At 47.1% G+C, this 27,683-nt stretch overlaps 3 protein-coding genes across 3 annotated transcripts; 1 reads left to right on the top strand and 2 right to left on the bottom strand.

The window, feature by feature from the left end:
* Positions 1-1,046: 1,046 nt before the first annotated feature.
* On the bottom strand, positions 1,047-14,230 carry comp (cartilage oligomeric matrix protein). Its single transcript, XM_056603843.1, has 19 exons — positions 13,814-14,230; positions 12,182-12,255; positions 11,697-11,748; positions 10,905-11,053; positions 10,142-10,279; positions 9,492-9,569; positions 8,860-9,012; positions 8,262-8,366; positions 7,927-8,034; positions 7,202-7,361; positions 6,746-6,864; positions 6,468-6,520; positions 5,820-6,013; positions 4,724-4,902; positions 4,153-4,201; positions 3,406-3,602; positions 2,679-2,851; positions 1,861-2,000; positions 1,047-1,509 (listed from the first exon to the last, which is right to left on the bottom strand). Exons 1-19 carry the CDS (start codon positions 13,875-13,877, stop codon positions 1,451-1,453), a joined length of 2,244 nt encoding a protein of 747 aa, XP_056459818.1. The 5' UTR covers positions 13,878-14,230; the 3' UTR covers positions 1,047-1,450.
* A 2,057-nt stretch (positions 14,231-16,287) lies between these two features.
* tmem38a (transmembrane protein 38A) lies at positions 16,288-25,403 on the bottom strand. Its single transcript, XM_056604245.1, has 6 exons — positions 24,880-25,403; positions 21,964-22,120; positions 20,836-21,020; positions 20,228-20,315; positions 17,897-18,014; positions 16,288-17,209 (listed from the first exon to the last, which is right to left on the bottom strand). The coding sequence occupies exons 1-6, from the start codon at positions 25,001-25,003 to the stop codon at positions 16,997-16,999; spliced, it is 885 nt and encodes a 294-aa protein (XP_056460220.1). The 5' UTR covers positions 25,004-25,403; the 3' UTR covers positions 16,288-16,996.
* A 519-nt stretch (positions 25,404-25,922) lies between these two features.
* Positions 25,923-27,528, top strand: smim7 (small integral membrane protein 7). The gene is made up of 5 exons (XM_056604246.1): positions 25,923-26,029; positions 26,248-26,289; positions 26,411-26,463; positions 26,607-26,697; positions 27,164-27,528. Exons 1-5 carry the CDS (start codon positions 26,004-26,006, stop codon positions 27,177-27,179), a joined length of 228 nt encoding a protein of 75 aa, XP_056460221.1. The 5' UTR covers positions 25,923-26,003; the 3' UTR covers positions 27,180-27,528.
* The last annotated feature ends 155 nt before the right edge of the window (positions 27,529-27,683 follow it).

The raw sequence follows: 27,683 nt of genomic DNA, 5'->3' as shown, positions 1-27,683 counted from the left end.
ACTCGAGCGATGAAGCCTGAGCTCGAGGAAATTAGGAAACTCATTAGGAAAAATTATTGGAATCCAGCCCAGGTCGACCAGACTGTTGATATTCACCCAGGAAGTGATTGTTGCTCTGCGACAGCGTTGTGAGTCTTGCAAAGATTTAACACTTAAAGATTTAAAAACTAGAAACTGCCACTCCCGAGTATTGTACAGAAAGTAGTCACAAATTGTATGCTGTTCACAATCACTTATTCGATTTGGCTCTGCTGTTGAAATGCATTAAGAGGGATGGTTCAGGTGAAGGTGTTTTTGTCCCCAAGTGTACCTATAGTTACTGACGTGTTTTTATTTTCTCAATACAAGATCCTGGTTTGTAAACGTGTCATGCTCAAATCATGTTGAAATTGCGAAGGATATCAATGTTTGTCCCAGGAGGGGCTCACTACGTGGTAAAGTGGCATACTTAAAAGAAAAAAAGATACGGTGTTGTCCTAATGTTTGGTCAACGGGAATTTGTGAGTTTTTATGTTGTGCAGCTCGTTGTTCCAAGGGTTTGAAATCTGGATATGTCCCTTTAATGACAAAGGTTTTTTTTTAATGTCTGCAATCCATTGAAACATGTGTACGGCCCAGGCAAACCAGTTCTGTTTTAAAGTCAACTTTAAGCTTCTAGTGCGGCTAGCATATCACTGTTGTCCAGTTAGTCCTAGTACAAGTTCTGTAGTATTTATTTGTTGCAGTGTGAATCTCCTCATGTGAACTGTTTGTTTATTATATAAAAGAAAATGTCAACAAAATTGAATGTGGACGACAGACTTTTTCTCTGTACATACGTCCGTACAAATGTCCGTTGTCATTTTTGATCAAATTGTGCTGGAAATGCACAATGACTCAACACTGTCTTCAAGATGTTTTTAAGCCCATTTCTGCGTGTTTATGTAATTATAATTATTTCTCAATTTTGATTTTTAAATACAATGCAAAACCCGATAAGTTAAGCAGCAAAAGTGTCAACAAGCCTTTCAGTTTTTTTTATTATGATCTATAGCTACATTATATGAGGCTTTTGTAGTATTTAAAAATAATCAGTTAAGTAAAAATATATATATATATTTTAGATAAAATATAATACGGACAAGGATTTCCAAATACATTATTTATTAATCATCTGCAACTCTTGCAATCTTTCAAATTCTCCCGATCATGAAAATCTTTATTTATATTTATTTTTGGCAATATCAATCAAGACTTAAAAAAAGCACGAAAAACGTCAAAGGATCAACATTAGCATCAATGTAAAAAAAACAACGTAAAAAATTCAGGATTCACAATTATTTATTCGCCATCCTCATTGGACTTATTCTGCATTTAAAAATTCTAAAGAATCTTTTGAATTTTCAAATTCTAATTTTGGGGATATAAGGTTCCCAGAATTCCCTGGCCTCCGTCTCCGTTCAGCTGTTGCCTAGGAAAACAGCCGAACCTGCTGGCCCCTGTATGATTCAAAGTCCTCAGGAAGTGTATCTGGAGGCGGTCAAAGACAAACAAAAGCAAGGTTATCCCTCAACACCAAGATCGATGAACAAATTAAAATGTTTCATTGGCGGGTCATTTCCACTGTGTTTGTCATTGCAGATTCAAATCGGCTCCAATTGGTGCCAATTCAAAACGACTAAACCAGCCTAAAAAACGTTGACATTGTTATAAAACGCCTATTTGAGATAGAGAAAACGCCAAAGTTCAATGTACATCTAATCCAATGAGAAACAACCATTACATCAAACCATTGCATTCCATTGGTTTGCTCTGTCTTGTTGAATACTACCTAATGTAAGCTTCCACCACTACTGCTACTGCTACTCTCTAATGACTCACCGTTGCAGCGGTACCGGAGGTTGGCCCAGATGATGTTCTCCTGGGAGAAGCAGAAGACCCCCAGCCGCCCCCCCCTCATGGTCGTGTCGATGATGATGCCCGTGTCCGCGACCATCTGCGTTCCCTCGAAGAAACGCACCCTGTTCGAAACACGGAGAACGTTTGTATCGGCAGACTCACAAACGGACGATAAAGGCTTGATGGATAACGGGTATCATCCAGAAGATGTGACTGCTCTGTCTATCCATCCATCTTATCCAGACTATGGACAGGGCAGGGTGGCCGAGTAGTGATTGGGTTCTTTGACGACCTTCATTCGAAAGGTTCTGGGTTTGAACCCCATTTTGTCCGTGCTGTTTACCTGAAGACCCGCTTGAGCCATCTGCCTAATGTCACTCCCCTACCTGATCATTGATGAGGAGGTACATGAACATCGATCCAAATATTTTTGGAATAAAAGCATCTGCAGATCAGTGTTGTAAACGAATGCTAGCAATTGCAGGTTTTTATGGATTTCCCCACCTCTCAATGCTTCCCACCAGAGCGTGAAAACATTTTGAAAAAGCCTGTTGCCTAATTATACAAGATTTAATCTTTCAGAACAGAGGAAGGAGCCTTCTGAAACAGATTACTCTTACGCATCCTTCTAGCTAGTTGTACTGGAACGTAACCAGATGTATCCCTCAAGCTTGCGTTACCTGAAGGATCCGTCTAGCTAGCGGTAACGTTACCAGATGTATCCGTCTAGCTAGAGGGAACGTTACCTGATGTATCCGTCGAGCTACCCTTACCTGATGTATCCGTCGAGCTACCCTTACCTGATGTATCCGTCGGCAGGCCGGTGCTGGAGGAACCATCGGTACGAGGTCTTGTCCTTCCAGCCCACGTTGCGAGCGTCTTTCCACAGCAGCTTCACCTGGTCCGAGGTGTCTCCCGTGTGCCACAGAGAGTTCCTCAAGTTCTCCCCTGGTCCCGTGGTCGACTTGACAGCCTGGTCACAAGAGGTCAGAGGGTTATTGAGGCCAAAGTCCAACATATTTTTTTTAATTGGTCCAGTGATGATAAGTAGGCTCTTCCATATTTGAATTAGGTCAGATGTTCAGAGTATAATCTGTAATCTGTAAATACAGAATATTATAAAAGTTATACATGTTATTTTTCCAGATTTTTTTTGCCAAACTGCATCGAAGAAATTATAATATAATCATTCATCTCTGCCATTAGCCGGGCCAGAACCCTGTTCTCCAGCCCCTGCTATGCCCATTGATAATTATGAATTTACTCTGTGAAATCAAATTTATTCCGTATTAACTGCCAAAAAAATACTATTTCTGAAAGGCTTTTCTTAACTGCCATGAAGGTATTTCTCAAGTTTCACCTAAGGTGATTCTACATCCAAAACTATTTCTGCCATAAACTCCAAACTAAGGTATGCAGCCAAAAAAGTACTCTTTGGCCTTTTCAAGATTGTCCAAATGCAGACGTTTCAAAATGTCCTTGGCAAGACAAAAAAACAATCAAAAGAGGTACAGCCTGCACACAGACCTTGAGCTGAATGCCTGGCTCGGCGACAGCCCGGAAGGGGTTGGCCTGCCAGTAGATCTGCTCCACCTGCTTCCACATCACCACGTAGAAGCTGGACGAGTCCTGGTAGCCGAAGATGAAGCCGGCGTAATCGTCATCCGTCACGGTGTTCACGTGAAACGTCCCTTCGAAATCCACACCGCTGAAAGCTGTGTAACCTTGGCAAAAGATAGAAAAGGATTCAACAGGGAGACGTGTGAGCTATTTTATACAAGTGGAGTAAATATGATATATTATAAAAATCTGCTTTTAAAGTATTTTGATCATGGGTGCAAGGGGAGCTGATGTTTTAAAAGGGGCACCAATCACTTGTAGGATTACACACTCACCTCACAGGTTAACAACATGCAGAGGTGATATTGAACCTACAAATACATCCAGTGATATTATGAGCAATTCACACAGATGCACTATGCAGGGCCGGGAATCAAACCCAGATATCTTCAGGGGGACACTGGCACCTCCAGAAGAAGACGGTGGATTCTCAACCGTCAGTTTTAGAATCGACACTAATATCACTCCTGATTTAGATGTCTTATTAATGGGCTCATCACTTCTGGATTATATCATGGGCTGGGAATAGCCGTGTGCCATCAATGGTCGGATTAGAGGAGGCATTCCTCCAGGGGCAACACATGCCCTCCTGCAGTGCACCCTGGGTATTTTAGGATGATTATACAGCAGTTAATCTCTAGCGCCTGGACTCACCAACTGCCAGTCCAGGGTCACTGTTCATGGTCTGGACGATCTCTCTTCCCTGGGGAGAGAGAAATGGGTTGGGTTTCATAGTGTGGTTGGGTGTAAGGTGTTGTCCATTTGACTTTCAGGAAACTGAACCAAGGTTTAAGTGCCTTCCATAATAACCAATAGATAGATAGCTCTTTAAATATATTTCCATGATGTATTTTACTTTTAAGGGTTAAAACAGCAGAAAAAGCTTGAAAAGAGGTCATTTTTTATTCACATGCAGCACTTTATATACTTTTATTCATAATTTAAATAAAAATTCTTGTTACAGTCTTCTGATGACCACGATTATGATAACCTTTCACCTATCTTGTTACGACTCTTGAACTTCCCATCTAGGATTAAAGTCTTGGTTATGGTTCCACGTTGACGCAACGCAAAGACCATGCAGTCGCTCCGACGCAGTCTTGAACCTGTTTCGTTCTGCTTCGGGTCCGCAAGGACGCAATGGGTCCGTAAACCCCCTTCAACGTACAACCATAACTGAGCCTCCAGGAGGCAGATCTTCTGGTGTCTCCTGTTCAAGGCCCACCTGGTTGAGGACCACCCAGTTGGGGTCTATCTGGGCGTCTCCCTCGGGGTCCAGCACCACCGTCTGGTACTCCCTGAAGTCCGTCTGCGTGACCTCGGCGTTCTCCGGACACACGTCGATGGTGTCCACAATGGTGTCGTTGTCAAAGTCCGTCTCGCACACGTCACCCACGCCGTTACCTGACACGCGGGGAGGGACGGGCGGACAGAGAGACGGACACACGGCCAAAGAGATTTATGGATCGCCGGGTGAACAGACAGAGAGATAGACAGGTAGATAGAGGGACAGACGGGCAGACGGAAGGACAGACACTCACACACACTCCAAGACATACAGATCCAGACATAGATATATATATAGATAGATGGACAGGCAGACAGATACACAGACAAATAGACAGACGAATAGAAAGATAGGTGTCGATCGGTGGATGGAAGGACTTGCAGACAAACACATCCAGACTGACTGATGAAGAGACAGAGACCAGAGAAACTGATAGAGAGACAGAGAGACCAAACAGACTGATAGAGACTCAGAGAGACCAGACAGACTGATAGAGATACCGAGAACAGACAGACAGTTAGAGAGACAGAGATACAAGACAGACTGATAGAGATAGGGGGACCAGACAGACTAATAGAGAGACAGAGAGACCAGGCAGAATGATAGAGAGACAGAGAGAACAGACAGACGGGTAGAGAAACAGAGACCAGACAGACTGGTAGAGAGACAGAGAGAACAGACAGACGGGTAGAGAGACAGAGAGACCAGACAGACTGATAGAGAGAAAGAGAGAACAGACAGACGGGTAGAGAAACAGAGACCAGACAGACGGGTAGAGAGACAGAGAGAACAGACAGACTGGTAGAGAAACAGATCAGACAGACTGGTAGAGAGACAGAGAGACCAGACAGACTGGTAGAGAGACAGAGAGACCAGACAGACTGGTAGACAGACAGAGATACACAAACACGTTTACATGCAAAGACAGACAGACATCACTGACACACATCAAAACAGACAATTTACTGACAGAAACTGTCCAGAAAGACGGACAAAGAGGCACTCTGGAGACAGACAGACAGACGGACTGTACCATCTAAGTCCTCCTGCAGGGGGTTGGGGATGAGTCGGCAGTTGTCGGGCCCGGGGGGCAGGAGGTCCGGGACCCCGTCGGCGTCGTCGTCATCGTCGCACTCGTCCCCCTGTCCGTCCTTGTCCGTGTCCAGCTGGGAGCTGTTGATGACCGCCGGACAGTTGTCCCGCGAGTCCTGGTGACCATCGCCATCGCTGGGGAAACCACCGCCCCCCCCGGGAGGTCAAGGGTCAATGACGTTATAATGTCTCATTGTTGCGTCATTTACATTTTTCTATTTAATTTGATTTAGATATGGATATTTATGTTTGGTAATTTTTTCCAGGTTTTCATTCAACAAGTACAGCCGTTACACATCAGATATCTCCAGTCAATTTATATCATATTGGGACAGAAAGAGAAGAGGGAACCTGGGCTGGGGTCAAACAGGGCCATACATAGCCAACGTTTAACATGGGGGAACACACTCCGTCCCACTAGGCTATCAGCATGCGTCAGAGTTTGTGGTTGCTCCAATAATCAGAATACGTTTGAGTGTATCTCAGCCCCACCAGTAGGTCACTGAGGACTGACGTCTCTGCTCAGGGACTGAATACACTCGTTAATAAATGCTTCACCAGGCGTCTCAGGGTAAGGTAGTCGGCTGACCTGTCTTTATTGGTGTCGCAGGGATCCCCGATGAGGTCGTTGTCCACATCCAGCTGGGAAGGAATGTAAGAGCACTGTTAATGACTGATAATACCCATAATGCTGTTCTCCATAATGTACATGTGTCTTAGACCCCTCACAATGCAGGCTCTGGGGAATACACTCACGCATCCAAAGTTTAAGTGGACATGAACAAGTACGGTATCTACAGGACTTGGTGTATAGGAGAGTGTGTTTGGTTCGTCTTTGGTTCCCTCGGGCGGGGGCGGTGTTAGTACCTGGTCGGGGTTCGGGACGTAGGGGCAGCTGTCGCAGGCATCGCCAACCTTGTCTCCGTCCCGGTCGGTCTGGTCGGCGTTGGGGACGCGCTTGCAGTTGTCTCTGTGGTTGAGGATCCCTGCGGTCGACGGCAGTGGGGGGGAGAGGGTCTGGTCACCTGATATATCGAGTGCTCCTATCGTGTCTTATACCTTCATATCCTACAGAGCACTCTATATAGAGTAGTGTTAGGACTCTTCTGTATATGAGGGTTATGTGTCTTCAAAGTGCTCTGTAGACCTCATTTTCTATATCCTAAGCCAATCAGAGGGCTTTTTACATGAACCTTAAAATATGACTCAGGCAATTATGCTATGGGCCTAACAATATATATCTGCGTTTGTGTTTGTAATAAGATTACAAGTATGTTGTGAGTATAATCAATCAAAACAGGACGAAAGACCCATCGCGCTGACCATCGCCATCGATGTCCTCGTCGCACTCGTCTCCGAACTTGTCCACGTCGGTGTCCTTCTGGTCGTTGTTCTTGACGGCGCGGCAGTTATCACAGGCGTCGCCGAAGTCGTCCTCGTCCACGTTGCGCTGGTCCACGTTGGGCACTAGAACACAGTTGTCCTGGCAGGAAGAAACACGGGGAAGATGAAGCCATGGGTCAGTCACAACGAAAATCTGATGCTGGACTCCATGCTCTGGATGGATCTACGATCGATTAAATGGACTGGTTCAGTTTTGTTTAGAATCAAGTCGCTGTGTTTGACCCCTGGGGGGTTTATGACATTTGAGGAAATGCAAGCTTAAGTCTCAATCTAGGAGTTTATTTACAGATTTAGAAGATGTTTTACCTATTCCTTCTATTAAGGAGCAGGTAGGGTACATACTGTGCATACAGGTAAGCAGCGCATATTGGGGATCGAAACGACATTTCAACTTCATATCACAGATAAAAATATGGGAGTCTGTGTGGTTGATAGCTGTTTTAAGCAGCCTCAGCTGGCCCGAATCAGACTGATTGGACTCTGGGGCTAGGCGAGACAGCACCTCACATCGTCCACACACACTCCAACAAACGGAAAAATAAGCTAAGCATGTAACCAGCACCCATCTGGTCGCCAAGCTAGCTTGTGTGACTCCCCTGATTGTGTGACTACTGATGCAGACAGTAAAGGAGTTGACCTCTGACCTGTGTGTTGAGGATTCCGTCTCCGTCTGCGTCTTCATCGCAGGCGTCCCCCATCCCGTCACGGTCGGCGTCTTCTTGGCCCGAGTTGGGCACCGTCAGACAGTTGTCCTGGGAAACAAGATAAATGTTATCGTCTGGACCATTCAGATCATTTCATTTCAGCATTCTAAGGCAAGACTGAGAGATCTATCTTGTCAAAGACTTCAGAAGGAAGCCCATACTGCTTTCTTTGTTGCAGGGCTAGATATCTTTCTTGATGTTCAAGGAGGACAGAAATGTTTCTACGGACAGACATGTTTCTGGGGACAGACAGGTTAGTGAGGTCCCAGTCTCACCTTAGCACAGTTCTTCTCCGGACAGTCCAGCCGGTTGTCGGGGAAGCTGTCGATGTCGGTGTCCGGTCCACAGAGGTATCCGTTCCCGGCCCAGCCCACTCCACACTGAACAGACGGTAAGGGAACCCAAAGCGTTTAAAGAACTCACACACTGAACAGACGGTAAGGGAACCCAAAGCGTTTAAAGAACTCACACACTGAACAGACGGTAAGGGAACCCAAAGCGTTTAAAGAACTCAAACACTGAACAGACGGTAAGGGAACCCACAGCGTTTAAAGAACTCACACACTGAACAGACGGTCAGGGAACCCAAAGCGTTTAAAGAACTCACACACTGCACTCACAGCCACAGTGCACTATTGTGCATGGTTCCAAAATGATTGAGATAAGTAGAATTTTCTTGTAAACTAGCAGTAGCAGTAGTAGTATAAGTAGTAGTATTAGTAGTAGTATTATTATTATTATTAGTAGTAGTAGTAGTAGCGGTAGTAGTAGCAGTAGCCGTAGTAGTAGTAGCAGTAGTGGTAGTAGTAGTCATAGTAGTAGCATGATGGTAGTAGTGTTTGGTATGTAGACGTATGATGACGTGTCCTCTACCTGACACTCTATCTTGCCGTCTCGGAGCACGATGCACTCGGCGCTGGCGTGGCAGGGGTTGGGCTGGCCGTTCCCACACGCTCGCTCCGGCCTGCAGCCGCGCTTCTGGTCCCCGATGTAATCCCTGATACACGGACCACACCTGTAGGAGCCCTGGGGACACACAATAATACACACGTTTAGACACACACACACACACAAACACACACACACGCACACACAAATACAAACACACACACACAGATACACATACACACACACACACGCACATACACACACACACACACACAAACACACACACACACATATACACACACACACACGCGCGTGCACATACACACACACACACACACAGACAAACACAGACACACTCATACACACACATACACCATAATGTTGTTAATAAAACGGGTCAGAAGTGGTGCAATATTATGAAGTAATTCTCACATCCAGACAGACATTTTACTGACAGAAACTGTGCAGAAAGACGGACAATGAGACACATAAGACAGTAATTCTCTCAGCGGCTCTTCCTTGCCACTCAGTTCAGTGATGATGTTATCAGCCGTTCCCGAGTTTCTTTGTTCACCATTCGTTTGCTGTTGTCTCTAAGTCAGTAGGGAGGTACTCACGGGTGTGTTCATGCACACTGAGTTCTCCACACATCCAGAGCTGGTGGGGTTCTCGCACTCGTCGATGTCCCTGCACACCTTCAGATAGGAACAGAGAAGAACATCATGAACATAAGGAACCCAAGATGATCAATACCTAATCTAAGATGATAAATGTTTTACTCTTCGAGCAGACGGCTCCTGATTCGTTAAGATCCATGGCAGTTCTGGGTTGGACCTCTTAAGCTGGCTGCGGACATTTGGGGTTGAAACCCAGTACCTCTCGACCTTTGAACCCACTAACCAGTACACTTTCTTGCCTGCCTCATTTGTAATTACAATCACATATTGATTCTCAGTTTACAGATAGATAGATACTTTATTCATCCCCTTTGATAAATACAGGTATCCAGTAGCTCACAAAGTCACTCAACAGACAAAGTCACAAACAAAAAAAATAGACAAACAGTAAAAGTCAATCAAGCTCGTCAATAAAAAGTGAGCAACATTGCACGTAATTGACATTGCATATAAATAAAAGCCAGAGGTACATATAGATAAATAAATAAATATAACGCAGTAACACGTTGTCCAGTGTGTGTGGAGGTGGGTAATAATATCATTGTTAGTGAGCTGAGTGCAAATGGCGGGGCTCCTCCGGTGAGTCTCACCTGCTTGTTGGCGGTAGCGTAGGCTAGCCCGGCCCCCTGGACCTGGGGCCCCTTGTAGCCGGCGGGGCAGGCCCCACAGCGGAACCCGGGGGCCGTGTTGACGCAGCGGACGCCCATGTGGCACGGCACCACTGTGCACTGAGGGGGGGGCAGGAAGCACAGGTCAGAGCTACAGCGGCCCCTGGAGGGGGGCGGCGGGTCAAAGGTCAACCGGGGTCATTGTGGAACCCGTTGGAACGAGTTGTTTGGACTTTCTGAAAAAAGGCCCGAGGTTATTCATCAAAAGGGGCCAATTCCTAAGAACACAAAAATATGTGATTATGTGTTATTATATTTGTGAAAATGTTCGATTTTTCTTGATTTCAGCTCTTGCACAACAACAAGGTGCATCCATTTGATTCCTTACCCATATCTAGAGGTTAACTTGGTTAACTGATGGTTAACCGCAACAGGCTAACAATTCCAAACAGATGCTTGCGTGTTCTTCTGACAACTGGCTACCTTCTAAGCATATTTAGCATAGGCCTCAAACCACTCCCCTTAGCATGAACATTTATAACTTTGACCAGAACCTAAATCGTGCTCACTTAACAAAAGGCAATGGGCAGTGCCGTGATCAGGCTGCACCAACTTCATTGATTATTTTCAAAAGAAGAAAACTAGAGCCAATCACAACAGGCCTGCATGGAAACAAACCCACCACATCCTACAAGCAAAGAGCAAACGGGGCGGACCCCTGAACTCGGGTCTGTGGTGGTCTCACCTCGTCCACGTCCGTGCAGTGGGTCCCGTTGCCCACCATGCCGTCAGGGCAGGGCCCGCACTTCACCCCCTGGGGGGTCTCCATGCACTCCACCCCCGGGTGGCAGGGGTTGGGCACACAGGAAGGCCGCGGCTGGTGCCCTCCCATCCCTGGGGGAGGAAGAGCGACGGCGTGGGTGAAGGGGGGGGGTCGCGGAGGGGAAGGTCCTCTCTCAATGTAAAAACGTTGTACACCTCTAGTCTAGAAACAGTTTACATCTCTAGGCTAGAAACGGTGTACAACTCTAGCCTAGAAATGGTGTATATCTCTAGTCTGGGAACAGTTTACATCTCTAGTCTAGAAACGTTGAACAACTCCAGATTAGAAATGTCGTACATCTCGAGTCTAGAAATGTCACACGTCTCTATTCTACCAAAGGGAACTGTACAAACTGAGTCTAGAAAACATTGTACATCTCAAGTCGAGAAACACATACATATCGAGTCTAGAAACGTACATATTCTCCAGTCTAGAATCATTGTACATCTTGAGTCTAGAAACGTCTATATTAGGATAAGGAAATTATTAAGTCATCCCAGATGGGGAAATCACGTTTAGTCTTCGTTCAGAGGTCCTTTGCGGCTTTGTGGAAAGAGATAGAGAAGCGTGGGTAGAAACAGAGCATAGGATCACATGTCAGACCTGAGCCTGGGAGGCAAGCCTTCCCTCCCAGCCTCTGAGCCTGCTAATGGTGGGAGCCTCTGTTCATCCACTGCTCATCTCTCGGAGGAGGCTCTCTGCTGCTTCACTCACCGCACGCCTCACACTCCATCACCGTGTTCTTCAGGAAAACTATCTCCCTGATCTGGGAAGAAAAAAGGGAATGGAACAGGATTCATGAATAATTTCAGATCTGCTCTGCTTTTGATAGTTGATCTGGACCCCCAGAGTGGTTTTCCATCTCTTACACAATAATTCACATGTACAGACACACACATACATAAATACATACATACATTCCTTACACACATACATACATACATACATATATGCATACATACGTACATACGAACATACGTACATACATACGTACATACGTACATACATACATACATACATATACACACACAGTTCACTGTTAATAACATTGGATCAGAATTGGTGCTGTATCATAAAGATTTTAACTTAAACATGATGATGTCATCGTTGAGGGATGTTCCCAATAACCAGGACTCGGTTGAAGGGTGAATGTGAAGAATGTATGTTGTGATGAAGTGGTGAAGGTCTGGTGGGCTCACCTGCTGTTTGAGGAGCTCTTTGATCTCGTCCAGGACCACGTTGGTCCCTTTGATCTGGTTGATTATTTCTCCATCTGAATGAACCAGAATGAAATGGTGAACACAGGACAGGATCCAGATCATCGATGGACTCCTTCACCATTTGGATAACATTTTTTCTGCCACATTGTTTTGCAGAATATGAATTCTCCTAGATGAAATAACAAGGTTTCAGCTAGTTGAGTTAAGTTTTGGTTGGGAGCATTAAATCACCAATAAAAAAACATTATAGAAAGTACCGACAAAAACACTAAGACCACTAAGAATACCTCCTAAGAATCGTTGAAATTACAAAATTTCTACAATCTCGAAATTATCTAAGTCCAAAAAATAAAGAAGGAATGAAAAGAGAAAGAGAAGGTGAACTAGAATGTGTGTGGGCTGCTTGACCGTCTGTGTGCAAACAGAGACATTCCTGGTGTCGAGGTTCTCCATTAAATAAATAATCCACTGCAGTTCTTCATCGGGGGCCAAGATCAACCCCCCCCCCCCCCCCCCCTCCTCAGACCCCCCCCTTCAGCCGGTGGGCGCGGGCTCTTTGGAAGGTTCCTTTTTCACACACTAAATCTAAATGTCGTCCAGGCGCAAGGGCTTGGTGATGATGTGTGTGTGTGTGTGCTGGTGTGTGTGTGTGTGTGTGTGTGTGTGTGTGTGTGTGTGTGTGTGTGTGTGTGTGTGTGTGTGTGTGTGCGTGTATGTGCGCAAAGCACATGTTCACGTTTGTGTTTGCCTGTTTTTATATCTTCATATGTGTGTGTAAAGCCGCACCACAATTTTAAGTTTCAAGACGTTTCTCGTCATTCCCCTGAAAATGTACCAGTTCTCGACCGCTCTATCTGGGCTACAGAACGAGGTTATCATCAGAGGTCGCTCTGCCTCCTGGTGTCATCTGCCTGCTCTTATTGACCTGGCCGGGGCCCAGAGGAGCCGTATAGGGGCCCCCCGGAGCCCACGGGAGAGGAAGTGTGTTCTTCCCATTAGTACCAGGTCTGTTCACCAAATGGATTCCACAGATCAGCCCCAACATACGAGCCTGTCAGAGCACGGCTCGCACACCGTGAATCAGCCCCCCTCCGGCCTTCCTGGAAGGCTTTCCCTGTACATCGCTAAGTGATTCTAGCAATGTGATTGATCTATTAGAGGAAACAGGGGAATGAATGAATGAATGGAGAATTTAGGTCTTTACGATTTTACGCATGAGCAAAATAGTCAGTCGTTATGTGAGTGTTTTTGAGAAACTAAGTAAGTAGTTATCTCAATTAATTGATTGTCATTATTTTTTATTTATTTTTTACTTCTTACAGAGTTCATTAATGACTGCAATTCAATGACTAAATTAATTAATAAATAACTGATGAATCCATTAATTCCACCTTTATACGTTTAACTAAAAGCAGGACTCTTTTACCAAGGTAACTCTCGGTCTCACTATGTGGCGAACTAAAATGCCTTCGAACAACCGTTCCCTGGCAGGGCATCATCATAAACCTAATTTCTTCAACTTCTAAATCCCCGTCCACCAATCCCGGTCCCCCACTGTGGGTCATGTGACCACTCCTGGACCTGATGCAAGAGGCTGATGGTTCATCTCACCTCTCTGGACCACGGCGCCGCAACCCCCACAGAGCAGCGCGCTCAGCAGCAGAACGACCAGCATGGTGCTCCTCCAACACGGCCCTCAGGACCCCCACTAGAACCTTCTCTCTGCTCCCACTCGGCTCCTCACTGGTCGTAACTGGTCGTCACTGGTCGTCACTGGGCCTCTCTGGTCCTCACTGGTCGTCTCTGGTCCTCACTGGTCGTCACTGGTTGTCACTGGTCGTCACTGGTCGTCACTGCTCCTCTCTGGTCCTCACTGGTCGTCACTCGTCGTCACTGGTCCTAACTGGTCCTCACTGGTCCTCACTGGTCGTCTCTGGTCCTCACTGGTCCTCACTGGTCCTGGCTGAGCTCGGCTGAACCTGGGTCTCCTCGCTCTCCTCTTATCTCCGCGCTCTGCTCTTCTCCTCCCCTGCTCCTCCTCGTCTGAACCGTCGGCTGACGGGGAGATCTTCTGGAGGTCTTGGTTCCCGCCCACAAGCGCCGAGAGGTTGAGTTCCAGGTTTGAATCCCCCCAGCACCACCTCCACCACCTTCCCCACCACCACCCCCACCACCACCACCACCCCCACCACCACCACCACCACCGCAGAAGTTTGATGTCTCTCCTCCTCTCCTGCCCTGCTTTTTAGATCCTCCCCCTGCCCCCCTTCACCGTGGTCTCTCCTCCATCTTCTCCTCCAGCCTCAAGGCCTCTGTGGAACTTGGAGCGTACCACCAGGAGGGTGGTGGTGGTGGGGGGGGGGGGAGGTTTGATTCGCCCCCTCGTTTTGTGGTGTTGCTGCACCGTGTGATACTAAAGTACGCACTCACACCGACATGGCAGGTTGCGCAAAGGTCAGACTCCAGGGTTAATACGCTTAATAAAAACGTTAAAACATCAAATCCCTTGGGATGACAATGTAAAAGGAAATGTTGCTCTGTACGGGAATTGTGGCCATTCAACATCAGTTGGCTTGGACTTATAAAGATCCAAAATGTACGTGTATCTCTTCTGGCAATCTATACCTTTTTCCAGACTTGTACCTGCAGCTATGGTCTGAAGAAGTATTCATCTTTGGGAATACTTCATGTGTTTACACATTAGACTCTGTGTCAACTGATTTGTAGTCTGATTTGTGTGTGTGTGTGTGTGTGTGTGTGTGTGTGTGTGTGTGTGTGTGTGTGTGTGTGTGTGTGTGTGTGTGTGTGTGTGTGTGTGTGTGTGTGTGTGTGTGTGTGTGTGTGTGTTGTTGGTGTTTGCCAGTAATGTCACCAGCAGATGTTTGTAGCATTCCACTCAGGCACCCAGGAGGCTGTGGTACAGATCACCCACACTACACACACAACACACTACACAGCACACAACACACTAAACAAACACACAACACACTAAGCAACACACAAAACACCCGACTACACACACAACATCTACACTACACACGCTAGACACAGAACACCCACGCACTCTAAATAATTCATTCACTACACAACACACGACACACAGAACACCTACACTACACAAAACACCACACTTCATTCAGTACACAACTGAACTAAATACACAAAGAACTACTAAACTACCCTCACTACACACTTCATTCACTGCACACTATAAACTGACCACAAAATGCACAATTCACAACACACAGTAAGCACAGAGCATCACAAAAACCTCCATGAAATCTTCTGATTCTCTTCCTTCCTGCCCAAGCGCCTGCGTTCTGTCACTATCTATCTCGCTCTCACTGTCTCTCTCTCTCTGTCTACCTGTATTATGGCTGCATGTATGTATTTTATACACACCAACACGCACACATGCATGCACAAACACACACACATACATGCACGCACACATCCGCACACAGGCACACATACACACACACACAAACACACACACACACAGACCTGCACACACAAAAAAGCAGGGATTATTTGCTTTGGGTTTTCCATGATCACTTCCACTGCTGTGGGAGCTGTAAGGTCAAAGGTCAGGTGTCACCTCCAGTGGTCACTAACTATGGTTTATGACCTCCGCTACCAAAGGGTCGACAGTAGGCCAGGGGAGTTCCTGGCTTTCCAAGCACATGCCCCTTGTTCAACCCCAGGCCTGAGAGAGGTCATACAAGGGCCGTGTCTACTTCCTCGTACTGATGTACAGTTTCCCGATTGCTTGCTGATTCGCTGGTATTTCCTTGTGGACAAATGACTCAAAACTTTTGTTTTTATTCAATACTTGAGTGTTTGCATTAAGCTAAGCAGCCAGGTGTTACTTGTGGATGAATGCGCTTTGTGGGAAAGCACTTTCACTACTGAAAGAGTAAGAAAGCGAATGACTTTATCTTGCTGTCTCATTCCGATAGCTGCTCGGTGAATCGTATCAATGTTTGATTGTTCTCAGCCCCACTTGTCAGAAGCTTTGGATAAAAATGTTTGCATGCAAAATTACTACATGTTATCCCTCTGTCCAGATGCAGTGAAGATGGCTGAAATAAATAAGATAAGACCCAGAAGATTCCACTTTTGTCTTGACTTTATTAGAAAGGTGTGTCATCTCCACATCAGAAGCATCAAAGCTTCATTCACATTGTATTGTCTAATTAAGAATTAGATTGTGCTTTTCCTTTGTCACAGCTCTCAGAGTAGGATTCGAGGTTAGCGTAGAAGACTGTAGTGCGACCTGTTGACGGCTGTAAGCTGAATTGAAGAAACACAGAATTTTTTAACGGAACACCACGTTGAGGTTCAGGACCCCGTTCCACCGAGAACAGACGGGGGTATTGACAGATGATCTGTAAATGCGGCGAATCGATCGATGGTTCGAGGTGATGTCGGCGATGTAGTCGATGTCGGGAGTGTTAATAACATGTGGTCATGAGTCCTCGTTCCTGTGTGTAAAAAAACCCTGCAGAAAGCACCATCTGGCTGAAATGTTACGGCTCTCACCAAACCCCCCCCCCCCCCCCGTCCACTAGGGGGAGCCAAAACGCCCGACAGCGCCTTCTCCACCGAGGGAAGTTCAGAGGACGTTTGTGGACGGAGGGAAGGACAGAAGGAGATAAGGACGAATGGAAGGATGGCTTGAGGGAGGGGGGTTCAGGAAATTGGCATTGGGGGGGGGGGGGGGGGGGGGCGTGGTCTCCCTCCCTCACCCTCCCTCCTGCGGTCCGGTATGAAGCGTCGTCGAGGTGGCGCTGCCTACTCCGCCTTCTTCACCTTCCTCTTGCGGGTGCCCTCGCTGAGCTCCTCCTTGCTCTTGGCGGGCGAGGAGGGGGTGGCGGGGGCGGCGGGGGCAGCCCCGTGGTGGTCCTCCACAGCGCCCCCCAGGGGGGAGCCAAACAGCAGGTGGCACACCCAGGACTCGATCAGGGAGAAGGGGGAGCCGTGGGAGTGGCGGGCGGTCATCACCACCTGGGGGGGGGGAGGGAGGGGGGAGACGGAGAGAGGGAGGGAGAGAGAGAGAGAGAGATAGAGAGAGAGAGAGAGAGAGAGAGAGAGAGAGAGAGAGAGAGAGAAAGAGAGAGAGAGCGGGAGAGGGAGGGGAGAGAGAGAGACAGACAGGCAGGCAGGCAGACAGACAGACAGGCAGGCAGGCAGGCAGACAGACAGACAGACAGACAGAGAGAGAGAGAGAGAGAGACAGACAGACAGACAGAGAGAGAGAGTTGTTTTAACTCTGTTTGTGACATGAAGGCACCAAAACACTGCCTACTGGTCTCAGTTGGAATAGAATCAAGACAGATGCGTTTACATTTCCTTCAATAAAATCTCTATCAACCAGTGTTATGTATGCCAATGATAGTGTGAATTGGATGCCTTCTTATTCCAATACATTAGGTGGCGCTCTATAGCACCAGTTAATTACTAGTGTATGATTATATTATAGGACAAACATAATACCCATTATCATCCATAGGTACTTAAGGAGAAGAAATGCAGTGAGATGAAGCTTAGAGGAAGCTTCTGAGTGTCTTCCTGCTCTCTCTGTTCCATCTCGTGTTGTCTTCCTTGAGGGAGCAGCAGGTCTCAAGAGGAACGTGAACTTTAATCACGGCCTCAGCTCCTGCACCCATCCAGAGTCGGTCCGGTCAGGCTCACCTTGCAGGTGATCATGAACAGGGTGAAGAGCAGGATGAGGGTGCTCTTGGCGATGGGGATCCATGCGGTCTCCTGCAGGGTGAACAGGATGGCTCCGTACAGGCTGGCCTTGGTGGGGCTGGGGGAGACCACAAGGACGCTTGGTTAGTTGATTTATTTTTTTAACTTTTTGTGTGGTCATTTTTACTTATTTATTTGACTCCTCGTTGTTAGAGGACTTCAGACTTGTATTTAAGACAATGATTTGAATCCAAATATAACGAGGTAGAGAATCCAAAGAGCGCGGTTAAGAAATATATTGGAACGAGACTGGAGATTTGGCGCCCTCTGATGGTTGAGTTGAGGAACTTTTAAACGATGTTTATAAGCACTATGCAACTTTAATTAGAGGAGTCTTTGTGTGTCCGTCCTTCGATTTTCTTGGCAACCGTACATGTGAACGACTTCATGCTTGGCGGCTGTATTGCTGTGGACCTGAGGAAGTGTTTGGAGTGTGAGGTTGTTCTCGAGGATTTGCAAGCAGCAATCGGCTTGTTCAGAACAGCCACGTCTTGTGTACGGCTTAACCACTCAAAATACAAAGCCTTTATCGAGACTGGCCCTTACTAAAAACCTATATTAAAACTGGTCCTTGCTAAAAATCTATGCAATTCCATGAGCTACATGCAACCCTGCCCACACAACTGTCTTTAAAGGGGTACGTTAACTTGAAGCCCAGTTCTGCCCTAAACCTGACTGGGTGTGTTGTCTGTTTACTGCTTTAAGGACCCTTATTCCCTTCTGATATAACTTTGACCTCTCCGGCCACTAATCCTGACCACTGTCAGATTTGCTACACTAGACCTGGAGTTGAGCCACTGGGCCTTTCTCCCCTGAAGAAAGAAGTATTGTGTATAGGGTGTGTGTGTGTGTGTGTGTGTGTGTGTGTGTGTGTGTGTGTGTGTGTGTGTGTGTGTGTGTGTGTGTGTGTGTGTGTGTGTGTGTGTGTGTGTGTGTGTGCCTGTGTATGTGCCTGTGTGTGGGTGCGTGTGTGTGTGTTTGTGTGTGTTTGTGTATGTGTGTCTGTCTTTGTGTGTGTCTTTGTGTGAGTGTGCGCGCGTGTGTGCGCATGTGTGTAGCTGCGTGTGTGCATGTGCGTGCGTGCGTGTGCACATGCACGCATGTCTCTCAAGCAGCTCTGGTCTAGGAGTACGACCATATAAGGAACAGTGTTTCCTGGACAATCCTCCCTCAGAAAGCCGAGCATGTGCTCCAGTTTCACAGCGGCTAAAAACTGCTGCAGGCTGCCCGGATGAATGTCCCCCACACATCAACAGGTTCACAGCCTCGGGGACACTGATATCTGTACATGCTGAGGCATTCTACACATACATACCGACGACTCATACACACATACAAACACACAACTCATCTCATAACGTAGGCTTGTATACAAATAGAATCATGCACATGTGAAATCGTACACGTATATTCATGAACACGTTGACATGGAGATCGACAGGAATAAATACATACATAAATGCTTACATACACATGTATAGATACCCACAAGCTCTTACAAATATACATATTCGTACAGATACATACTTATAGACACACACACGCAAACACATACATGCAGTTTGTGTGTTTGTGTGTGTAGCTACGGCTATGTGTGTGTGTATAATATGGCGCTTTTCCACCGGCAGGTACGCTTCGGACCCAGCACCTCTCAGCCCAGTAGTGAGGGCGCGGTATAGCCCAGCTCAGTCACGGCGCGCATTCCCACCGCCGACAGTACCCTTATGGGAGGGCGGAGTTTAAGCCGGATGGCGATAGCCGCGGCAGCTACGTAAGCATCGTGGCCATATAGCAGCCCCACACAGTGTAGCCTGCTAATGAATCCAAGATCAACAATGTAGGACGTCCAAGAAGGACGGCTAACTTTTGCGCAACATTTTCTTCAATAAATGAAGCTTTCGCCGTTGTCCAGAAATACCTCGCGGGTAATGTGTTTGTTAGTTATCATCGCCCTGTCGCACGGAAGTGCTATTCTGTCGACCAATCAGCGGACGGCGTGTGTAGCTCAAACTTGCCGGCACCCTTTCAGGCGTCTCAGAACCCCAACGGAGGCGTGCTGCGAGATGAGTACGGCTCAGTCGTGTCACGCCCACTTTTGGCGGTGGAAACGCGATCCGTACCGCACCATCGCAGACTGAACCGACCCACACCTCATCTCATCTTCATCTCATCTCATCTTCGACCCGCAGCCTCCGGTGGAAATGCGCCATCAGTGTTCAACACATCAAAACATCCAAAACCACGATAGCACACGTGCACACGATGACTCACAATGACATGTTCATGATCTCGTTGGTGTCCGGCCGCCACACGCCGCGTAGCAGCTGCTCGAAGTTGGAGATGAGGGCGACGCCCGAGCCTGGAGGACAGACACACTCTGGGTGAGGACAGAACCCCTCCCGGACCCCCCCCCCCAGAGACACTCTGGGTGAGGACGGACCCCCTCCGGGACCCCCACCCAGACACACTCCCACCTGCTGTTCCCCTTAACGACAGAGAGCCATCGGACCAAGAGCCATAGGACCCAAGAGCCATAGGACCCAGCTGTAGAACCCCTAGCTCCTCATTTATAAGACTAGCTAAGACCTAAGACCTAGCCATAGCCCCAAGCTATAGCATTTATCCATAGCACCTAGGATGAAATTCTGAGTAATTTAGCACATGCTTTTAGCAAATGGGAGTAACAGTGATTTCCGAAACAGGTCATTAAGGTTAGGGTCCTCTCGCTCAAGGATGACTACAGGTATCGAACCCGGATCCTTTCGTCTTGGACTCAAAACAGCCTCTCTGGCCATAGGACCTAGCCAGCCACACAAGAGAGGCTACAGAACAAGATAAAGAGTTGGGAAGGGAGGGGGAGAGGGGGGGGATGGGGTCACCTTTAACGTAGCCGACGATGACCATGATGAAGAAGCCGTGGTGGTAGGCGTGGAAGGCGTGGTGCACACCGGCGGCGATCTTGCGCGCGCGGACCACCTCCTTCAGGGCCACCAGCACCAGCTTGACGGGCAGGAACGCCACGCACTTGTAGAAGAGGTTCAGGGGGCAGAAGAACAGCAGGTACCTGGGGGCGGGAGAGGGAGGGAAACCCGGGAAGCGGGATTGGTCGAGGGACGTGGAGAGAGGCGGGGCTTGAGCCGGTGGTCGCGATGTGTTTAGCGTGAAAGTGTGTGTCAGTGCCGTTTCATTCATCTGTGGTAAAGGGACTGTACGGGAGTCATGTCTTCATCAAACGGGAAGAATTACACAGTAGAACTGAACAATGACTGAGCAGTGTGATTCTACATTTAGAAAATGTAAAAATAGTATATTTAAAAATAGTCCACGCTGTGGACTACTATAACCCTCCTAACTAAACTCTTCTCTCTAAAACGAAATCTAAGTTCCAGTTGGGTTGAAGTTCCACCAGCCCTATCCAGGGCCGCTGCTGGCCGTTTCGGCGCCCTACGGGGGGGGCACCAAAAATGAAGGTTTATTAAGGTAAGTAATTGGTGCCCTACGCACGCTGCGTACTCTGCGTATAGGGAGCGGGCGGGCCTGGCCCCATCTCAACGTGCACATTGAGATAGGGCTTCCCGCTCAGAGCTGCACTCTCAACGTTTCCCTTATCTGCTGCTCCACAACCTAATCTAAGGCCCCCAGACCACCTTTGAAGCGGGAAAATATATATATATTAAACCCCAAAACCCAAATGACTGCAGGAGGCCCTTTATAGATACACTCTCCTCTTAAGTTATTTAGCAGATGCTTTCATCCAGAGAGACTCTGAGTGAATCCTGAGCCTTTAGAGGAGCAGGTCGGTGGGGGCGTCCAGGCCTCGAGGAGGCCTGGAGGTCAGGCGGAGGACTTTAGGGTTCCAGCTCAGGAACCTTCAGCTGGAGGTCGAGTCAGATTCGACCGATCCTTCGACCGTCCTGCCTCCGAGCCGCCCAGACCTCAGACCCCAAGGGGAGGGTCACCACGGCAACAGCATCACGTCGTCCCAGAGACGGAGAGGGGGTCCTCACCAGACGGCGGAGGCCAGCAGGACGTGGCTGTTGTACTGGAAGTAGTCCAGGGGGCTGACGCCCAGAAGCACGTCGGCCAGGATGTAGCTGCCGAAGCAGTACAGCATGGCGCTGAGCCAGGACGCCACGGGGCTGCGGCGCGACACCTCCACCGACCCTGAGCACACACACACACACACACACACACACACACACACACACACACACACACACACACACACACACACACAGACACGGACACACACAGTAACAGACACGCACACACACACACACACAGTAACAGACACACACACACACACACACACACACACACACAGTAATAGACACGCACACACACACAGTAACAGACACGCACACGCACACACAGACACGCACACACACACACACAGTAACAGACACGCACACACACACACACAGTAACAGACACGCACACACACACAGTAACAGACACGCACACGCACACACACACACACAGTAACAGACACGCACACACACACAGTGACAGACACGCACACACACACAGTAACAGACACGCACACACACACACAGTAACAGACACGCACACGCACACACAGACACGGACACACAAAGTAACAGACACGCACACACACACACACACACACACACACACACACACACACATACGCACGCACACGCGCATACATACACTCACACACGCGCATGCACACAAACACAAACGCACACACACACGAGCATACATACACGCACACACATAAACACAAACACATGCACACAGGCACGCACACATATACACACATGTACACACGCACGCACGCACACACACACACACACACACACACACACACACACACACACACACACACACACACACACACAACAACAAGCACACACACAAAGACACACACACACACACACACACACAAACACAGTTTGGTTGAGTGACATGTGACAACGCTAAGCCTGGAAGACAGATGTGCGCCATGTTGAAAGAACCGAGGAAGGTATATATCGGCGTGGATCAGGATGTATTATTAAAGGTTTGGCCCTCGTGAGCTGTTCAGAGAAGTGTATTCGATGGATGGGCAACAAGACGTACATTGTCGTTCGAGGTGGTCATGGGAACAGGTGGAATTTTCAAACGTTGTAGCGTCGTTATCAGTTTGAAGAAAAGATATGAACATGTGATAGCCGCTATGACACATGGAACACAGAAAATAAGAATTTAAGCTTCTTAGTAAAGAAGACGCAGGAAATTATACTTTATGAGCAAATGCTTGAGTGTGTATGTTCACGTGTATGTGTGTTTGTTTATCTGAGTTTGTGTGTGCTTATGCTGGCTCTGTGACAGTGGAACAGAAATGCAAATCCTTGAGGGCACACACCCATCCTAATATTTACACATGGTCTCTCTGAGTCACACGCACTACTCTATACTATCTATACCAGATACAGAGACAGAGAGAGACACAGAGAGACACAGAGAGAGACACAGAGAGAGACACAGAGAGACACAGAGAGACACAGAGAGAGACACAGAGAGAGACACAGAGAGTAGGGGAGACAGAGAGACACACAGAAATCAGAGTGAGAAAGGAGAGACAGAGACAGAAAGTCCCAGAGACAGAGAGACACACAGAGAGACACACACAGAGAGAGACAGAGTGACGGAGAGAGAGAGAGAGAGAGATGCCAACAGGTGTACATCAGTTTGGTGGTGGTGCACTCACTGAGACCACTGTATGAAGGAAGGGAAACCCGATCCAAACGAATGCCTCGCTATAAATACACGCTGCACGATTCCGACCCTGCTCTGCAACTGTTGGGCAAGGCTTGATCTTTGCCCTCTCTCCAACATATGCCTCTACAAGTGGCCACCCCTATGGGCTTATGTGGGGACCAGGAAGTACAGACCTTAGGCAAACACATGGATTCACATTGAAACTTACTTTCATTTAACACACATGTTTTTGTAACCATGCTGTTTTGGTAACAGCAATGACATTAACAGCAATGTTAATGTCTTGGTAACAGCAATGTTACCAAAACATTCTTTATGTTTGAAATTGTAACCAGCATTACTCATAATACTTTCATTTAAAAAAACATAATCTTTAAATCTTGGCTTCAAGCCCACCTGCTTAATCTGTAGCCCAACTGTTTCTGCTTCAAGAGATTAGCCACACTGCAAACACGTATTACACTCCATCACGTGTCCTTAAAAATACATACTTATGAGGATTCATAAGCAGAATGCATGGGACCATGAGCTTTGGATTTAGTGTTTGTTAAGCCATAGCGGTTTCAGTGGTATTATAATGGCTGTTCATCTTTCATTATGAGCACCTACACACCTCAACATAGACGTGATGTAAGCCACAAGTGTAAGTGTCCGACCGGACGTCGATGCGATCTATTTCTGGCTGTTCTATTTATTTCGTGACGGGCTGCTGGTATGCACAAGTCCTCTATCGGATTGCATAGCCTTTCTGGGGATAAAAACGAACGAAATCCTTGGAAAAGTTCGTACACGTCTGATAAGACGTCACTGGGTTGTTCGAGGCTATACTGTGTTCTGGTGTTGTATCAAAACGAAAAGGAGTCAAGCTGGTGCAACCGTTATAAAAGATGAGGGCTAAACAGGTCTGGGAGTATAAAACAAGATTATTGTATCAGTAGATCTATCTGATTAATGCATATCCTCAGCCGTTTAGAGACGCATGGTGAGCGCTTAATTCAAAGATCCTAAATCGGTTCTAATATCTCGTGTACAACACTTAGAAACTCATTTATCGACGTCGGTAACATCCATTTGAATACCCGTAGCATGTCTAGGCTATTCAATAGTAAAGTAGGCCTATCATCTGGCAAAAAAAAAAAAAAAACAATAGCAACCACTCCATTCAAACAAACGGGGGAGAATGAAAAGCCACTGACCTGGTTCATACTTGAGGTAAAGTATGGACACGATGTAATAAGCGAGGTCAAACACGGGGAACATCCCCATTTTGGAGAAAGTCTGGGCAATGTCGCCCAGATTGAGAGCTCCCAGCACGTCCATGTTTCCAACGAGTTACCACCACTGCGAACCTTATGTGAATAGACTGCGCGCGTATATTCTGTTCCCCTGTTCTTTCGGCGACTCGCCACGAAGCCCCTGCAGTCTCCACGAGTAGAGGCGCTGCCACTCAAGACATCCTATTAATACCCCGCATCTGCACGGTCCTCCTTTCACCCCGGACGGGGTCCCCCTCTGCACCCGGTCTCACTGAATACCCCCCACACACTCTAACCACTGCGCTCATATGCCTGTTAAGTGCACGTAAACAGCGCCATGTGCGTTAGTCAAATCATGACCCATTAGCCGTGGAGGTGAATGATGATCTTGGTTATACGCGCGTATTGCAGCGTCTGATGGATATCGTGTTTACTGCGCTCTCCATCCGTCCTCAAGCCTCTGTTGTTGCAGCGGCGTCGAAATTTGGTCACTTCTGGCCGTCGCAGAGTCTGACGATCTGATAACAGAATGCATTGGATGCGTCCATTTAACGAGGTGAGACGAGGTCGGACCAGGGTCTGAGTCGAGATGGTCTGCACTCTGCACTGCAGGAAGACTATCACCGGCCCCACATCAAGACCGCCTAAACACCACAGGGATGTAAACAATAGAGTCAGGCAAATCCCAAAAAACAAAATAGGCTCATTATTAAATTAATTTAATTATCTTCCGAATATAAGAGGAGATATTGAACAAGCAGATTCAGATTAGATTTACACGCAAAAACGTAAAAACACCGAATGCATAAAGGTATCAATGAATAAAATGTATTATATGGGGGAAATGTACGTCAAACCGAATGGATATTTAGTTTAAGTAGAATTTACAAAATTGTTAATAATTATTAATTTTGCATTCATGTGTAACTGTGTTGTTATTATCGGTGCGCTGCGTAGTACTTGTAATGTGTGTGTGCGGGGTTGAGTCATGAACGCCGGCTATTGGTCAGGTGCATGTGACGTGAGCGGAACCGGATGTTGTGATCCCCTGCGATGTGAACAAGATGATCGGAGATCTGTTGATATTCGGGTAAATAAGTGCATTTAATTTTGCACCGCGATGTTTTTAAGGTCAACTATCTGCTCCGTGTGTGTGGGTGTGTGTCCATGTTAGCGTGGATTGTGTTGTTTGGTGTTATCGGTTTGTTGGTTGCTGGCTGCTGCCACCTCACCAGTATGCTCTGTGGAGTAGCACTGGGCTGTCAGACAGCACGACTCAAGTCATGTTTTCCCCCCCGTTTCTTTTAGGACCCTGCTTATAAACGCAGGCGCTGTGCTGAATTTCAAACTGTGAGTACCACCAGTTATCCTTATGTTGTTGTCATCGCTCCATCGTGCGTCTGTGTGAAGTGTCATAATGGTTGTATCTACATTGTGGAGTCAGACTGATGGTGTAATGTGTGTTTCACAGCAAGAGGAAGGAATCCCAAGGATTTGGGGATGAAGGCGGGAGGCCGAAAACGGGTAGGTCCACGTTTGTTACTAAGGAAAGATAGTGTTTAAATGCATATAAAAAAACCTGATTTCTCTAAACTCGTGTGTGTGTGTGTGTGTGTGTGTGTGTGTGTGTGTGTGTGTGTGTGTGTGTGTGTTTGTGTGTGTTACAGGCGACAATATCAGAGAATTTCTGCTCAGTCTGCGGTACTTTCGCGTCTTCATTGCTTTGTGGAACGTCTTCATAATGTTCTGCATGGTCGTGTGAGTATTCTGAACCTTGTAGACTGGCCTATTTCAAGCTTGACTGACTGTTTGGGAAAATGTTTAACAGGGACTCGTATTGAATTATTAATGTTATGAATGGTGTGAGTGTGAATAGCCATTACTAGCTGTTTGAAATTCTGCCCTTCCCTGTGCCTTAGCGACATGTCAAGTAGGAGTGCCCACTTTGTTGTATGCCGGATGATGGATCATCCAGCAAGCCATTACGGCTTGTAATGGCTAATCACACTCACACCTGGTGGCATAATATCACCACTTTAAAAATGCCACACTGATTTTAGTGCAGGAATCTACAGGAATGCCTTAAACCATTTTTGTGTGTGGCTCTCGTTGAAACCTACTGGATGCAAGTAACCAAACAAGTTTGTTACTGCATAAAAAACAGCGTCCACCCCCAAATACCAGTGATGGTTTGAAATGATAATACTGTTCCTTCGCTCTTCAGATTGTTTGGCTCCTGATGGGTTCCCTGGAGGCTGGGATCCTGGGATCCTGCAACACGCGGATCCCCTCAAGAACCCGTTTTCATCCAGTCCATTTTAAATGTAACTACTTCAGCTTCTCTTCGTAACATGCGTTGTGCAATACTTCTTTCTACTCAATATGTATTTGGTCTTCTACACGAGACAGACGTATACGATGGGTTTCGTTTGGACTTCCTTGTTTTTATTCCAGCTTTGAGTATGGAATGTGTGTGGCCCGGCTAGGTACGTGGTGTTGGTATTTGTCTCTTATAGCAGATGTTAACTAGTGCGTTCCCCACAACAAACATATTCCTTTAAAGCTCCAAAAATGATTCTGGGGCGGAAAGATTAATGCCAATTGTGATCTGTAATGGGTTCAACTGTCCTCTACTTGTTGACTAGTTTTTACAGGTTACAAACCAATTAAAATTACCTTTTATGTCGGAAATTGAAATGAGGCACTCAAGGTGTTTGTAAAGTCTCTTGTTCTCTCTCTTTCAC

The sequence above is a fragment of the Gadus chalcogrammus genome, chromosome 12 (assembly GCF_026213295.1).
Source record: "Gadus chalcogrammus isolate NIFS_2021 chromosome 12, NIFS_Gcha_1.0, whole genome shotgun sequence".
Taxonomy (NCBI): domain Eukaryota; kingdom Metazoa; phylum Chordata; class Actinopteri; order Gadiformes; family Gadidae; genus Gadus; species Gadus chalcogrammus.
This window is presented reverse-complemented; position numbering and strand designations above follow the sequence as displayed.

Coding starts and splice junctions, on each gene's coding strand:
- tmem38a (XM_056604245.1), bottom strand. CDS start 25,003: ATGGACGTGCTGGGAGCTCTCAATCTGGGCGACATTGCCCAGACTTTC. Junction 18,015..20,227: donor GAGATCATGAACATGTCATT/GTGAGTCATCGT, acceptor GGTCTCCCCCAG/CCCCACCAAGGCCAGCCTGT. Junction 17,210..17,896: donor TGTTCATGATCACCTGCAAG/GTGAGCCTGACC, acceptor CCCCCCCCCCAG/GTGGTGATGACCGCCCGCCA.
- comp (XM_056603843.1), bottom strand. CDS start 13,877: ATGCTGGTCGTTCTGCTGCTGAGCGCGCTGCTCTGTGGGGGTTGCGGC. Junction 11,749..12,181: donor AAGAGCTCCTCAAACAGCAG/GTGAGCCCACCA, acceptor TTTTCTTCCCAG/ATCAGGGAGATAGTTTTCCT. Junction 3,603..4,152: donor TGACCCTGGACTGGCAGTTG/GTGAGTCCAGGC, acceptor TCTTTTGCCAAG/GTTACACAGCTTTCAGCGGT.
- smim7 (XM_056604246.1), top strand. CDS start 26,004: ATGATCGGAGATCTGTTGATATTCGG. Junction 26,030..26,247: donor GGAGATCTGTTGATATTCGG/GTAAATAAGTGC, acceptor CGTTTCTTTTAG/GACCCTGCTTATAAACGCAG. Junction 26,464..26,606: donor AGGCGGGAGGCCGAAAACGG/GTAGGTCCACGT, acceptor TGTGTGTTACAG/GCGACAATATCAGAGAATTT.